The sequence below is a fragment of the Xyrauchen texanus genome, chromosome 28, assembly GCF_025860055.1.
Source record: "Xyrauchen texanus isolate HMW12.3.18 chromosome 28, RBS_HiC_50CHRs, whole genome shotgun sequence".
NCBI classification, from domain to species: Eukaryota; Metazoa; Chordata; class Actinopteri; order Cypriniformes; family Catostomidae; genus Xyrauchen; species Xyrauchen texanus.
In genome coordinates, this window is record NC_068303.1 from 22,428,815 (window position 1) to 22,446,451 (window position 17,637).

Genomic DNA, 17,637 nt, shown 5'->3' on the forward strand with positions numbered 1-17,637 from the left:
AATAAAACAATTCAAATTTAAAACAAATATTCTCCTGCAATGCAATCTGTTTGAAACAAAGCAATGTACAGTTTTTACTTGGATATCTGATTATCTGTAATGTGATCATAGCCACCAGCAGAGCGTGCCATTCATACGCTAATGTGATGAGACGATCAATGAAAATGGTGCACGACAGTGAGGTTTGATGTAAACACATTTTATTCATTTTTCTGCTCGTTCCCAACGATACACAGGCGAGAAAGCTCCAGGATATTAAGGAAGAGTTAACATTTTCCTCAGAAGAAGAGCAGGACTCCGATGAACATTTGTATTTTGAAGAGACACTTGATCCAGCCGAGGATACAATTTCGGACGAGTAAGTCATTTAGTTTTCACTACTTGACATGCTATTTTATATAAACATGTACATATTTTACTAGTGGGACTGTTTCCAGACTTGCCAGCCAGGATTCAGAGTATTGACATTTGAAATATGACTCCTAATAAGCCAGTTTTAGATACATTTAGATGCTGTTTCGGCCAAAGCAGGTATTTAAATTGTATGCTGTATAATATAACTATGATATGTAATATGATATAAAAATAATATGAATGTTTATATTATATTTTATCTAGTGTTTATAATGCCTCATTATCATCATCAAAGCTTGTGCTTGCAAATATGTGTTAGGGTTAAATTAGTAAAATGCACTTTAAATATGCCCATATTAGAAAATCAGCATATTTTAATGATTTCTGAAGGATCATGTGACACTGAAGACTGCAGTAATGATGCTTAAAATTCAGCTTTGATCACAAATTGCATTTTACAATATATTTAAATAGAAAACTGTTCTTTTAAATTGTAAAAAGAGTTCACAATATCAATGTTGCTTCTGTATTTTGGATCAAATAAATCCAGTCTTGTTGAGCAGAAGAGACTTCTTTTAACCGTAGTGTAGGTCTAAAATTAAGTAAAGTCTTTATGTAAAGAAAATATATAGTCAGATTACTTCTTTTAACTTAAAACTTGATTTGGATCATTAAGTCTCCTCATATTCATTCTCTATCCCTCATTGATAGGCCCAGGGGAGGGTCTTTGTCTCTCATGTGAGAATAACAATGAATATTCATGATCGTTCACGCCTCCTCGCATATGACCTTTCAACACTAAAATTGTCTTACAAAAGTTAAATTACTATTTTGTTTTGTATGAATGAATGATCAGGATGGTTTTCACATAATTTTGTAGCAAAAACTCTAGGCTACAAGATCCAGTTCTCAAAAGTGGACAAATGTTTAGTATGTGTTATATGGCTTTATTTCAGTGACTTAATTTTTTTGTTTTTTCAAAAACCACGCATAAACGTTATTTTCTAAAACATACAAACCTGTACATACATGTTGTTCACATATTATTATAGCCCAGTTTGTGCTGAATACAGTGTTATCAGACTTTAGCCATTAATATGTTTTTAAGCAACTGAAAAAAGCACAAAATGTCAAGGCATGTCAAAACTTCTCCAGGGCCCAAAATACCCTCAGACCCCAGAGGGTTAAGGCCCACCTTCAAACTCAGAGCCTCTTTGCTTGACATCATGAGAAAATCAAAAGAAATCAGCAAAGACCTCAGAAAAAAAATGGTAGACCTCCACAAGTCTGGCTCATCCTTGGGAGCAATTTCCAAATGCCTGAAAGTACCACTTTCATCTGTACAAACAATAGTAGGCAAGTATAAACACCATGGGACCACGCAGCCATCATAACTGACCGTAGTTTAGTGCAAAACACTCGAGGAGACGCATACTGTCTTCTACAGATGACCGTAGTTTAGTGCAAAAAGTGTTAACCAATTCCAGAACAACAGTAAAGGACCTTGTGAAGATGCTGGAGGAAACAAATAGACAAGTATCTATATACACTGTAAAACGAGACCTATATCGACATAACCTGAAAGGATGAACACAGCAAGGAAGAAGCCAATGCTCCAAAACCACCATAAAAAAGTCAGACTACAGTTTGCAAGTGCATGGGGACAAAGATCTTTTTTTGGGGACAAAGAAATGTCCTATGAACTGTTTGGCCATGATGACCATAGTTATGCTTGGAGGAAAAAGGGTTAGGCTTGCAAGCCAAAGAACACATGGGGGTGGCAGCATCATGTTGTAGGGATGCTTTACTGCAGGAGGGTTTGCTTTACAAAATAGATGGCATCATGAGGAAGGAAAATGTTGTGGATATATTGAAGCAACACCTCAAGACATTAGCCAGGAAGTTAAAGCTTGATCGCAAATGGGTCTTCCAAATGGACAATGACCCCAAGCATACCTCCAAAGTTGTGGCAAAATGGCTTAAGGACAACAAAGTCAAGGTATTGGAGTGGCCATCACAAAGCCATGACCTCAATCCGATAGCAAATTTGTGGGCAGAACTGAAAAATCATGTGCGAGCAAGGAGGCCTACAAACCTGACTCAGTTACACCAGTTCTGTCTGGAGGAATGGGACAAAATTCCAGCAACTTATTGTGTGAAGCTTGTGGAAGGCTATCCAAAACGTTTGACCCAAGTTAAACAATTTAAAGGCAGTGCTACCAAATACTAACAAAGTGTATGTAAACTTCTGACCCACAGGCAATGTGATTAAAGTGAAATAAATAATTCTCTCTACTATTATTCTGACATTTCACATTCTTAAAATAATGTAGTGATCCTAACGGTCATAAGACAGGGAATGTTTTCTACGATTAAATGTCAGAAATTGACACACAGGAGTTTAAATGTATTTGGCTAAGGTGTATGTAAAAATCTGATTGGTTTTCTGATATTGTATTGCTTTAGAGACCTTTCACATTTATGGAATGCCACTCAATTTCCATACTGCCTGACAGATATCACTGCCTTGCTTTTTCAGAAATGCTCTCTGCTCGTCAATAATTGTGCACGTTCAGGTGAGGGGGTTCGAGAGAGGTGACGAGGGCTGGCTAATTTATTGGCAGAGGTCAGCAAAAAGGCTGCATAAGGGTGAGTAAATTATGTCAGAAATGTTTTAATTATTTTGGGTGAACTATCACTTAATAGTCAATTGTAAAACTTCAAAAGGATAGCGCTTTCATTTATATTACAGGACTGAAAAGGCAGAATACATTTACATGCACGCAAACATTTACATGTGTGCATCAAAAAGAGCGATGAATATTCCTAACCCATTTACAGTCAATAGCCCTTCATATCCAGGGGTAGCCAGAGCTCCTGCCAGAAAGCGGCCATTTGGTCAGCAGTTGTACAACCAAATAACAAGTCATCTTATATATTAAAAGGGAATTCTGCACAAAATATCTGATTAAAATATCTATTTCCAGATGGAATACATTTTCATAACACATTTAGGGTAAAAACAATTATTTTTGGTAAGATAATACCAATTTAAGCTGATTAACATGTTTGCATATTTCATAGCTAAAAAATAAAAATTTTTATTGATTATATTAGCTATTTTATTCTACACTTCTTAGCTATGGTCCTAGAGAGCTGGCTACCTACACAGAATTTTAAGATATCATAGATGGTAAAATGGTAATAAGCAGAAAGAGGAACAGGTTTGATTATAAACTGGGATGGTAGTCGTGAAGAATTTAACAATTCTTAATTTTTCAAAATGTCAATAAATTTTTTTGCCAAACATTTTTTCAACAGCAGTCTTGCTTGATATATTGCTTAATTATTACTATTATTATTAATATAATTGCAGTGAATATTACATTTAACTATACAGTTGTAATATATTTTCCACAATTTCTTCAATTTCAGGGCTCTAGCTTATATTTTGAAACATGGATTTATTACGTGTATTTTTTGCCGTAAGCTTCACTTTTCCGGACATATCTGTCAACACTCCCGTTTTTCTTGGGAGTCTCCCTTATTTCACACCCATCTCACGACCCCCTCCCATTTTTGTTATTTCTCCCCGAAAACTCCCAAATGCTGTGATTTAATTATATAAATATATTGTGTACATGTGCTGCGTGGTTCAAAGTAGATTAGTGCTCTGCTCTGTCATCTGATACAACGTTTTGTGAATGATTCTCAATGTATGAGGAGTTTCTAGTGTTTGCTCCACACTTAGATTGCAGCCATTAGCGGTTTAATCATGCTAGGATGTCCCGATTTTAATTTGACAAATTGTCAATTTCAGTGTAAGTAGTAACCAAGCATGCGCTCAAAATGAGCATTTTAAAGCAGTCATATGCCAGTCATACTGCGCGCTGGTACCGGGAAGAGTACTACAATACTTTTGGTACTACAGAAACACTGGTATCGTTACATCTTTTATTTTTTAGCATCGACTTGGTACCGAAGTACCGGTACTTTTGACAACACTAGTGCATTGACATCAAGGCTCTGTGTGTCGCCCACGAGTGTCTATGTGTGAGAGCAAAGGGTGCTTTCCATAGAAATTGAAATAAATTTAGGATATTATAGAAATAGATTGTCATTCTTTATCGAGCCAATGTCTTTTTTTGTATTTTGTTATTTTGTTGTGGTAGATTATACGGCTCTCTAACTGATATAATTTGGCGAAGTAATATGGAATGGTTATGCTGTCAAGACCTGGAACTACTTCATAGCTGTGCGTTTACTGAAAAATAACTACACACCTTAGAACATCCATAAACCATTCAGAATTGAATATTCAAAAGCCACATGGTATAACTATCAAATTAAAAATAGCTTATTTTATGTGTGTGATATTGTATGTATATTTTATGCATGGAGATTCATGTTGGTTGCTTGGCAACATGTTCATGTCAAACTCTATTGTGACTTGGGGCTCCTATTGGCTTCACATGAAAAGTGCCATTTGTGTGGTGCATATGAGTGACCATTAACTGAATTGTTGCCTATAAAGAGTTTTTCAGATCAGTTAAAAGGTTCCATTTTGATTAGGATGCTGCCTCAGAAGGTAGGCAGTAGACAGCAAGGTAGATCTCCTAGGATTTGGAATGGAACTTGTATAACATTTTACTACTTGTTACCCAAATCTGAAGGAAGGGTAACAGGTTGCAAAACCAAATCACTGACCAACCTGGACATGCTGGAAAAATCGGCCTCCTCTTCTTCACACCTCTCATCTAGCTCTTTCAGAGCTAGTGTCACGTCATCCTCACAGACTGAATCAGGGGCCGAGTCCAGAGCATGCAGGGGCAGAAACGTCTCCTCCTCGCACATTGAGCCCAGAGCTGAGTCTATGATGGGTGGCGGCAACACTGTGTCCTCCTCAAAGAGGGATCCAGGTGGGCTGTCCACGGCCAGCGGTGGAGGGGGGGCAGGATCCAGGTCATCGGTGGGGTCCTGGGAGTCAGGTATGTCACACAACTCTGTGGGGTACGAGGGTAGAGGAGGGACACTGCCAAACCCTGTATCCTCACTGACACTACTGCTCAACTCATCCGCTGCAGTTACACTGGCATCCTGCACATTTGAACATCAACAACAGGGGGAAGTCAGGAGCTGGGGCAAAAGGGTCAAATGTATTTTAGGAGCAATAAATACAGTGTGGTCCACATTGAATATCTGGGATTCAAGATCTATTTTAAACCTGTAAATAAACATGTTGGGTTCAGAAAAGTACAAAAATAAATGTATCAAAATTAATAAGAAATATTTGATTATTGAACTAGAAATAGTGCAGAATTTGAAACAAGTACATTTTTGACATTGACCATGTGAGCTCTTTTGTATGAAAGGTCAGATTCTATGCTTATTTAAAAGCACACAAGATGCTGTTTGGAACATTATCAAATCGTGTTGGGATAACATGGATCATCACCCCCCAAAAAAGTTAATTAAATTATCATGTACTCAACCTCATATTGTTTACATATGGTTCCATTATTGAACTATTATACTAATTGCTTAAATTTTTCAAATGTAACTTTTCACTAAAATATTTATGCTGATAACATTATATATAATCTATTTTATTATTATTATTATTATTATTATTATTATTATTATTAATAATAATAATAATAATAATATATATATATATATATATATATATATATATATATATATATAAAATATACAAACAAAATAGAAGCATTTTCACATGTACACTCAGACTTTTCAAACCCACTGTACATTAGGGATGGTAATATTCACCGATTCGCATCGGTGCATCGGCATAAAAGTTAACGATGCATCGATTTAAAAAGTGTGCATCAGATACAAAATGGCATTTGTATCACGATGCATCCTTTCTAACATATTGCATCAGTAAAAACAGATTTATTTATATATAATTATTAGTAGATGCGCTATACTTTTTATTATTTATTATTACTTTTTAATCATTTGTGGCCAATGTTTTATTTAATGTTTTAGATTGATTTCTCCTCTCTAAACTGTTTCTCCAGCACGGTCTCTCATTACCACTGCTGCTACGTGAACATGACGTATCACAACACTATGGAGACCGAGGAGCGGGTTCTGAGAGTCACATAGACCGAGGACCGTGTCCTGAGAGTCACATAGAACAGGGGTGCCCAATACGTTGATCGCGATCTACCAGTCGATCGCAAAGGCAATGCTGGTAGATCGCACAAAACGTAAATGTGCTTTCGTAAAATTTTTATAAAAATAAATTTAATGTCTTTCCTTCTTTTAGTTTCTGTATGACTTGCACTTGACGAATACATTTTGACCAGGTGAGATTTTTGTTTATTCAGTTGTCATGACAAATAGGTTTGCGCCTTCCAAGGGCTTCTGAGAACAGAGCGCGAAATTGCGAAGCTAGCAGTGTTTGAGACCTGCTACCAGCAGCTGCTGCTCGGATTATGCAAAACTGTCTGATTCCATTCAGTGCAAGTCATCAGAATAAGGTAAATGCCCTGGATATTGTAATCTATTGTGCTGTAGGTGTTTTGGGTTTAGTGTTAAAACTGAATAATATCAACATTGAATATTATTATATATTTTTTTATTAATTAGAAGACGAATTCCAAGTAGGGATACATGCAGTAGTCCCAACAAGCATTTTAAATGAAACTGTGTTTTTATTTAGTTGGTAGATCTTGAGTTGGTCATTTAAAATTAGATCATCACACAAAAAAGTGTGGGCACCCCTGACATAGAATATAGATTAACATGGCAGAGCTGCATCTTCCACCAAATAATTACAAATCCAACGTATGGAAACACTTTGGGTTTTATGAGAGAGATGGAGATTTTGATAAAACCATGCAGTTTGTAAAATATGTCATGCCGCTATAAAATACACAGGCAGTACGACTAATTTAACAACACACTTGAAGCGCCGACACGAAAGCACATTCGTCTGCTTGCAAGTTACTGAACATTTCTTCATTGTTTATCCCTGAGCATCCTTAAATTGTTTCACTGTTAAATGTGTGAACTGTTAAAAGTGTAACTGGAGACAGAACAGGAAAAGAACATCTGGTTTTATTTAATCTTTTTTTTTTTTTTTTTGCACTATAAAAGGCCTTTTTGTGAAAGGTCCATACATTAGAAGTTAGAAGGCACTTCATTTAATTTATGACTTGCTGTCTGTCTGAACCAAAGAAATAAAAGCGGACTATCTGTAGCCTACCACATCGTATTGCATTGAATCGCATCGTGTTGAATCGAAATCAGATCACTCTGCATCGTAATAGGGGTGAATCAGTATCACATCGGTAGCTGCTTCATATATATATATATATATATATATATATATATATATATATATATATATATATATATAAATAATGTATCATATCGTTGACAATGCATCGAGATGTGTATCACATCAGCCTCAGTTATGGAGATGCACATCCCTACTGTACATGGAAAGAAAATATCAGCGTTGTGAGGACTTTATTCACTAATAATTGAACAAAAACAGAATCTCAGCTTAACATCACAAATAATGAAGAACAAAGAAGCTACTTTGTTGTGAAAACATGTTCTCTGCATGGCTCTTGTCAGCAGCTATAGACATTATAGATGACAGTATATTTGAGCCCACATTTAAACCAGGTGGCCAGGCATAACATTACAATTAAGATCACCAAGGGACTCTTAAACATTGCCACTCTCAAAATGGCCCTGCAATATGTGCTCAGTGCTTCTAATCAATAAATGGCATAAGGTGAATTCTTTACCATTCACTTACAATACAAATGTGACCTGCAGTGGAATAATGCTGTGACATCAGAGGAACTATATTAAATGTAAGCACTATATGTCCATTCATAAATCAGATGTGAGCACTGAGCTAAATAGCAACTGCCCATAAAATCAATCAAACTCACAGGAAACATTTTTTAAATGAAGTAAACCCTTGACAACAGGGACTCCACAGGACTTGCAACAATATTTTCTAAAACAAAGTCACACACTGAGCAACAGTTTTAACAATCATGTAATTCAGTAAGTAGGAATGACTGATTTTGTCTTCTAATTTATGAGGCTAGAAAAACAATTCACAGAGCACAAAAAGTTATTCTATCATAAGTAGTGATGGCTCATGATGGTCGACTTGTCAATCCAACAACCAACTAGTTGATTACTAAGGTCTACTTGTGAATGATCCTACTTCCCACTTCTGATGTTCTTCCCACTTCTTTATTATGTGAAATGAAAATGAATAATGGAGGACGCAAGGTTAATTCTCGCTGATGATATTGAATTGTTTTGTCAAATACATGATACTTTCTGTGAAAATAACATACAATATGCATCAAATGGTTACTAATATACATAAATATATATGACTGAAAAGCGATAACAAGATATTTGCATTTAGAAAAATTTAGAGTAATCGATTACTTGAAATTTTGTAATTAAGTTCAACCTTTAACTTTTGAACTTCGTATCTTTATGAAAAAATTAACACTGCATAAACAACATCATCTAGATTAAAAAAATAGCCAAATAAAAAAATGATTGTAATTAAAATTTGCACACACAGAGGTTACGTATGTAACTGTGGTTCTATGACTGAGTGGAAGACTTCCAGAGGCAGTACTGAAAGCACTAGTGGACAACACTTGCACTTTGACCAAGATTCGAATTTGAAAGCTGTCACCCTGTGACGCATGACCTGTCTTTAGTTATAAAAGCAGAGTCTATTATAGGCTGAAATGGTGCATGACATAAGGAATTGAGCACCACACTTAAGTTCCACGTTGGGCTTCACATACCTCATGGAAGGCACAGGCAATTAGCCCCTTTCAAAAAGGCCACAACTAACCGGTCAGAACCAAGTGAGACACAGTTCATCTAAAAAAAAAAAAAAAAATCTGTCCTACAGAACAGTGTAGTGGATCAGCAGCATGGTCGGCGCACCAGTCACAGAACACCTTCCAAATACTAGCATACATTTTTTTTTGCAGATGATTGGTTCTACAGAAAACAATGTCACTGGCTCCCTGTGAACACTCCAAGAGAGGTCCGGTGGCCACACCAACAATTTCAGCCGGTCTGGGTGAGGATGCTAAACTCTCCCCTCCAACTGAGAAAGCAGATCTGATCTGCTGGGTAGAGGACAAGGTGGCCCTGCCAATAATGACAGGAGGGTCTGAAACCAAGGCCTCGCTGGCCATTGAGGAACAACTAACAGCAGACAGTGGCTGCAGTCACACACACGGCACAGAGATGTCAAAATCAGTATTAATGGTGGGAAAGCATACAACATTACGTCTGGCCAATCGTGATCCTGGCTCGTCCGTCTGAGAACCAACGAGGGCAGTGCGTTGTCTCACTGTCTTTGAATGCATTGAGTACTGCGGCCCCATTAGTCTGCCATACAATTTGCACCACACCTCTTGGTGTAGTTTCCAATCTCCCTGTAACATCCTGCCACGTGAGAAGATTGATAAAAAAAACGTTGCCACGTTACTCAAGCGCACCAAGACATGTTTTTCCATGAGCACCGTCTGAAAATGAAGTGAGAAACACTGTAGTCAATTCCAGAACATTTATATGTGCTGCGCACAAAGCCCCGATCCAAGTGCCATTAACTCGTCTCCAGTGCCAGATTCTATCCCAACAGAGAAGACTGGCACCCGTCCTTATTACTTCCCACCGTGAAGGTGGAGGACCCAGTGGAACTTCTTTGTGAAGGAGCTGCTTCCGTGACCATGGAGCCAGGGCCTGAATGCAACATGGTGTGATTTTGACCCTTGCGTATTTGTCCCGCACTGGACACAGCTGCTTCTGAATGAGCCAGCGTTTGAATGGTCTCAGCCATAGCAATCCCAGTGGCACCACTGCAGTTACCGCTGTGAGCTTCCCTGAGAGCCTCATTAAAGTAATGTAGCATTGAATGTGGCCCACCCGAAGATGCTTCACCACTGTCAGAACTGAACTTACCCTCTCCAGTATTGGGGAGGCCAGCATCGTGTGAGAATTGAGTGTCAGACCTATAAAATGGGTAGACTGTGTTGGGACATGCCTGCAGTTGTCCAAATTCACTGTGAACCTCAAAGCCGTAAAATGGTATAGCAACTGGTGACTTTGATCCATTGCCTGCTGTGGTGATACTGCACAGACAAGCTACTTGTCCAGGTACAGAAACATTCTCATGCAGTTCCTGTGAAGTCATTCCACTGCAGCCTGGATGCACTTTGAAAACACCTTTGATGCCAGAGAAAGGCCAAATGGAAGAACTCTAAACTGAAATATTTGACCCATAAATTAAAACTGAATGAATCACCTGTTTTCTGGAAAATTGTAATATGCAAGCAGGTGCCCCTTAAATCTATCATCACAAACCAATCTTGAGGCATAACAGCCAGGAAAACATCTGCCGTGTGCAACATTTGGAATGGCAGGGACTTTAGAAAACATTTGAAATTCCTCAAATCTAAGACTGGCCGAAACCTGACATCTTTCATTGTGATCAGAAAATAAGTGGAAAAGATCCTCCGGGAAGAACTTGGGGGTTGACAAGTTCTATGTCTCCTTTTGCAACACCTTAACTTCATGCGCTATGGCATCTACCTGGCGCTGATCGTGAACTACTGTGGATCTAATGCCAGTGTGTACAGGGGTCGACAGCGAAACTGGGTGAACATGGTGTGAAATTAAAATACTGTATAGCCTCTTGAGAATGTAGTCTCGATGGGATGATGGGAGCTTTGATGACGTATGTGAGACAAATGCCCAGCTAGTAAGGTGCAATCATGTCTCACAGGAGGTGGAGATTGGGGACTCCGATGGAAAAACTGATGAGGAGGCTTAAATGTAGGTTTTGCACCAAAATTCTGAGAGCGAGCAACAGGGTCACTGTTGGTGCCCTGCAGCCTGAAGCTGTCCCTACATGATGGGAATGAGTCTCCTGTGATGCTGGTCTGAAGATTCGACCAGGTACTAGTGACAACCATCTCAAGTTGTTCCGACAGACCTCTGGCAAACGGGATTGGGCAAACCACACCTGGTCCCGTGCTTGCACTAGAGTGCCCAAAGCTATGCCGCAGTGGTTAGCAATGACACCCATCGCTTTCAATGCAAGTTCAGCTAGATCCATCACAAAAGGGTCAAATAATGTTGCACTCAGCGAGGAGTGCAACATAACAAGCATGTGCACCAAAGAATTTGAAACATGACCAAGACATGCTGTAGAGTTGTATGGCAAGATTTTGGTGAGAGAAGTTGTTTCATTGTTGCCCACGGCAGGCAAAAACTCAAGTGTTTTTAGCATTATATGAGTAGTGTTTGTTCTTTTTAATTTCAAATTAAAAAGAATTCCATTCCAATTCCATTAATTGTGCTGCGTCTCGCTAAAAGCACAAGGACACAAACAGTCTGAACAGCCCCTTAATCGACTAATCATGTAACCCACTGGCTAGATGATTTTGAAAATATTTGGTTTAGCATTAGTTGCTTAAAATTAAAGGTTCGAACTCTTGAAGATAACAAAAAGGAAGCAAAAGTTGACAATGGAGCTCAATGCCAAATAAAAGCTAAACTCGTGATCTTTGAGGCGAATCACATATGAAGTTTCAACAAACTAGATGAGTGATAGTAAAACACGTCTCTGGGAACAAACTGTTCTGATATAGACTCATGTTTTATTCAAACCTACTTTAGCAGACAACCAAGATAAAAAACAACATCTAATTCAACGAACTTGAGTTTCTTTTTTTTCTACCTCTTCCTTCATCCATTTAAGAGTCTAATGCATTAACAGAAGAAGAGAGGGTGGCGTGGAGCCAAAGTAGATGCAGTATTACAGAAAGCTTTTAAGGGTCGGCCAAGCAGATGAATAAGACTATTGATGGTTTTATCTGGACTCATTACGCTAAGAGCTGGAGAATGACAGGGCAGATGCCCTTGAGCTGCTCTTGAGGTATGAATGCATTGGACTAGTCTTGCTTGACTGAGATAGTACTGATTAGGTTCAGTTAGGATCCCAACTTCATTTTAAGAATGTGAAAGGTCAGAATAATAGGAGAGAGAATTATTTATTTATGCTTTCATCACATTCCCTTTAAATATCGGAGTGGTGGTGGCGTAGTGGATAAAGCACAGGGCTGTTAATCAGAAGGTCACAGGTTCTAACCCCACAGCCACCACCATTGTGTCCTTGAGCAAGGCACTTAACTCCAGGTTGCTCCGGGGGGATTGTCCCTGTAATAATTGCACTGTAAGTCGCTTTGGATAAAAGCGTCTGCCAAATGCATAAATGTAAATGTAAATTGTTTAACTTGGGCCAAATATTTTGGATAGCCTTCCACAAGCTTCTCACAATAAGTTGCTGGAATTTTGGCCCATTCCTCCAGACAGAACTGGTGTAACTGAGTCAGGATTGTAGGCCTCCTTGCTTGTTTTTTCAGTTCTGCCCACAAATTTGCTATATTGTCCATTTGGAAGACCCATTTGCGACCAAGCTTTAACTTCCTGGCTGATGTCTTGAGATCTTGCTTCAAAATATCCACCGAATTTTCCTTCCTCATGATGCCATCTATTTTGTAAAATGCACCAGTCACTCCAGCAGCAAAACACCCCCAAAACATGATGCTGCCATCCCCATGCTTCACAGTTTGGTTGGAGTTCTTCGGCTTGCAAGCCTCACCCTTTTTACTCCAAACATACCGATGGTCATTATGGCCAAACGGTTCAATTTTTGTTTCATCAAACCAGAGGACATTTCTCCAAAAAGTAATATCTTTGTCCCCATGTGCACTTGCAAACTGTAGTCTGGCTTTTTAATGGTGGTTTTGGAGCAGTGGCGTCTTCTTTGCTGAGCAGCCTTTCAGGTGATTTCGATAGAGGACTTGTTTTACTGTGGATATAGATACTTGCCTACCAGTTTCCTCCAGCATCTTCACAAGCTACTGTTCAGGGATTTATTTACACTTTTCACAACAAACTACATTCATCTCTAGAAGACAGAATGAGTCTCCTTCCTGAGCAGTATGATGGCTGTGTGGTCCCATGGTGTTTATACTTGTGTACTATTGTTTGTACAGATTAACGTCGTACTTTCAGGCATTTGAAAATTGCTCCTAAGTATGAACCAGACTTGTGGAGGTCCACAATTTTTTAACTATAGTTAATATTAAATCTGTGGAGTGGTTAAAAAAATTTGTGTTTATGACTTAACGACAACCTAAGTGTATGTAAACTCGGACTTCAACTGTATCTACATATGTGCATATCTGTCAGAAGTCTTTGGCTATGCATTGCATCTCTGTATAATCATGGTTATTCAAAGTAATTTTTTGCTGTTCACTCAGTAGGGCTGTTTGTTTCCAGAACAGTTTAAATTGATTCCAAGTGTCGTTTCCAGATCCCTTTTCTCCTTTTTTATTTTGAATCAGCAAAAAATGGGAGGCAATAAAAACAGCGCAACATAAAGTGTTCTTTGCACTATGTATGATATAATTAATTACAAAAGGTTTTGAAATTTTATGATTTTTTTAATTTTAACCATTAATACTTCTATTGTAAAAATAAATGTGTTCAAATGCAATTCCCAATATGCAATGCTTCAATGCCACTGGATGACTTTTATATTTCGAAGAACTACCGCAAATAATGTTAAAAGCACTATTTTGCCTACAGCCAAATTTACTTTTACCCCTCATCACTTCTTGTTTAGATAGAGGTTTATATTATGTATAGTCTGTAATTGTCCTCTACCTTTAGTACACTGAATGAAATGTCCAAAACAAACTTCAGTTGGAAGGTTTTACCTATTCTTGAATAGGTAAAACGGCACCCGTAGGACACTGAAAATAATTATGCAAAAGATTTCAAATGTACTGTAAAAATATGAGTGCTAGACTGAGTTGACAAGCATTAGACTCTTGATTTATGAGTGTAGTCCATTTGTTGTTTAAAATTTAGCACACCAATTTATTGATGTGAAATGGGGGGGGAGCTAACTCACAGTTAATTGATCCTCTTCTGCCATCTCCTGGTTGCGGACAGATGCAACATCGGGATTGGGGAAGATGTTAGTGTATGACAATATTCTGTTACAAATTTGACATTTAATTATTTTTTTTAATCCATATTAAAATACCGACTGGATTGGAAAGCATCTGTCTGATGTATTGAAGGGCTTGTGCGATTCCCATACAGATATAAAAAAAAAAAAAGAATGGAGGAGATTTACTGATGGCTAACGGACTATAGTCGGGTTGAACAGTCGAGAAATTATGATAATTTAAATGAAATCATTTTATAATTTGTAATTTAAATAAGTTCATAGTTTAGAGGTCGAGGAAATATACAGTCCAAACATATCACGCTCTGAGTAGTGTCGAATCCCCCAAGCGGAGTTGCTTCCCAGCTTTGGAGTTGATTCTCGATTCCCAACGCCTCGGAATAGAAAATAATATTCTTTTTGGAATGGATTCCCAGCCCTTCCCTCCAAACCAAAAAGAAATTTGAAAAAGCTGAGCAATGGTATACTGTTTGTAAACATTCAGACACCGGTCCACCACTGTGGGAGGCATTTAGAGGTGCATTTAAAAATAAGAACGCTGCATGTAAGACCTTAACTAATGTGACAATAACATTTGTAACCAATGCCTTCATGCCTCATTCTATTAATAGAATTCACATGAGATAAGTAAAAATAGTTGTTTTAACCAAGTAATATGCAGTAGATAATATGTAATCTTTTTTAATGTTTACATTCTGCATTCTAAATGATGTGCTAAAATTCTATATGCGACCATAATATTCACCGGTTACATTCTGTTGTATTTTATGATGACACTGATACTACAGCAAAGATGTATAAAAGTGTGTATAAAGGTGTTAATGGCCAGAATAATGTCAAAAGAATGATGATAAGAGGCATCTCTCACTTTGGCCAGATATGTGAAAACAAATGTCATTGAACATGTCACTACACAAGCAATTAAACAGATGTAAGTTTGCACCAGCACACTAATAACTGCACGCTGGTGTGTTCAAGTTTGTACTGGTCTTAACTGACTGAACAACCTAACTGGAGTTAGCGTTACACCTCCCAATGACATGGACCAATGGCAGTTAGAAGGTGTTTAGCAGCCGGTACAGTTTTTCTGAAATTCTGGCTGGCAAGCTGTTATGAACTACTGAAAAAAACTGAAAAACATCTTTATTTTGGACAGATTTAGTTCAAAATTATGTAAAACTCATTTTTTTTCGATTTCAATAGTATGACATTTTAAAACTCTGGTGAGCTTTATGCGCTGTCTTGGTTATGGACAAAAAAAAAATTTTAAAAAAATCACTGCGCTGTTGGAGTTTGTTGCTGTGATGACTTGGACCAAAAGGTACAGCTAAAATTCATAATAATCATAACAATCAATATAAAAATGTAATATAAGGTCCCTCTTTTTCTTTTTTTTAACACACGTTTTTGTATTTATCACCGAATTTTGAATTTAGTAAAAAGTCACATCGAGCATGATCATTATCAATAATAATTTTCATGATCAATCATTACAGTCAATTCTGAGTACTCAACTACTCGTGCCCATCCCTAGTACTGATCAGAAGTTATTCATTCATTACCATCAATGTGAGGGCTGTTCTTCTATGAATGGTGACCAGGGAACACACACCATTAACTTTCATTGAGAATCATCTGAGCAATATTGGTTGTATGAAGTTTGACCAGTGGTAAAATCTTTAAAAACATTTCTGGAGTGTACCTGTGTTTGGCATTTAAACAGCAATCAAATGGAATAAAATACAATTTGGCTAATATCACCAGATAGCTGTTAGTAAAAAGTCAGAGCTGGCTAAAGCCTCTTAGTGGTCTCAAATATTTTCTCTCAGTCAGGCTGTGCCACTTTTTGTTTGCTTAATTACTTCTGGATGCTCTTCAATGTAAAATTTTGCCATTATTTATTCACATTCACGTTGTTCCAAACCTGTGCGCTTTTGTTGTCAAAATTTTGGGAGAATCTACATGCTGCTCTTTTCCATACAATGAAAGCATACAGTATAGAGACTAGGGGCTCTGTGAAGCTCCAAAAAGTACAGCAAAATATTATAACTACCATAAAAGTGGTCCATACAACTTGTGTGCTATAATCCAAGTTTTCTGAAGCCTTATAATAGCTTTGTGTGAGTAACAGACTGACATTTTAATAATTAAAATGATTTTATTTGCTATAACTCTCAAACGTCACTTGCACATCTTCAAACTTGAAGCATTGCATCAGTTTTGACCTCAATAGCACCAAAATGTACGGCTGGGTATTGATACAGATTTCACATTTAGATTCCCATTCACAAGCTCTCGATTCGATTAGATTCCAATTCGATTTGATATGGATTCATATGGGTATTTTTGTTATAATGTTCCTTTTACTTACATTTGAAAAAAATTATCTCCTAGCTAATGCTGTTAATTATACAGGGGATTACTTGTACATACTTGTTACATTATGAAAATATTAATTTGACAAATTATATGTTATTTGTTTTTCATCATTTTGGACACATTTTGGCTGTGCCATGTAATCAATCAATATATAAGATATTAGATTTCATATATTCTTTGTTGTTACATGTTTGTTGTTTAAAATGTACTATTTACGAATATTTACATTTGTTGAATATGTGCTAAAACCGTCTCTTTAACAAAAAACTGCATTTCTGTAAAGAGCATCATTAACGGAGTGCATGTTAACGAGAGGGGATCCAATGGCTTTATCTCATTTGTGAAATGCATGATTAGAATTAAACATTTCTTTTTCTTTTTTTTAATCAACAAACTGACTGTAGAGGACCGAAAGGGTCTTAAAAAAGGCACTATTCAATGGGTTGCGTGGATGTCATCTTTGGACACGCATTAACATTAACTTTTACTCTCAACACGCAGTCCACCACTACACTACACAAACGCTGGTGAGTGAAATGTAAACATTTACCAGCCAGTTGCTAAGTTGATACTTTTTAGTTGCATACTGCTTTTCTATTTGTATTTTATTTTTAGCTCGACAGACCATGGTCTCTGTGTTTTCACCTGATAGAAAATTAGCAGTGTGCACATTCTTCCAAAATGTTATCATTTTGTAAAAAAAATAATACAGGTTTGGAATATGAAAATGAGTAAATGATTTTTGGACGAATCACCTCTATAAAAGGCATTTAAAAGGACAATATCAATATACATGAGTGTTCTTTTTTAACATGCCA

At 37.3% G+C, this 17,637-nt stretch overlaps 1 protein-coding gene across 4 annotated transcripts in view; it reads right to left on the reverse strand.

The window, feature by feature from the left end:
• Positions 1-17,637, reverse strand: part of LOC127622341 (protein furry homolog-like) — a 163,094-nt gene that overhangs the window by 18,061 nt on the left and 127,396 nt on the right. For all 4 annotated transcript variants that reach the window (XM_052096418.1, XM_052096417.1, XM_052096420.1 and 1 more), the window contains one exon: positions 5,066-5,451. In XM_052096418.1, coding sequence (XP_051952378.1) covers positions 5,066-5,451 — 386 coding nt within the window. The remainder of the gene's footprint in view (positions 1-5,065; positions 5,452-17,637) is intronic.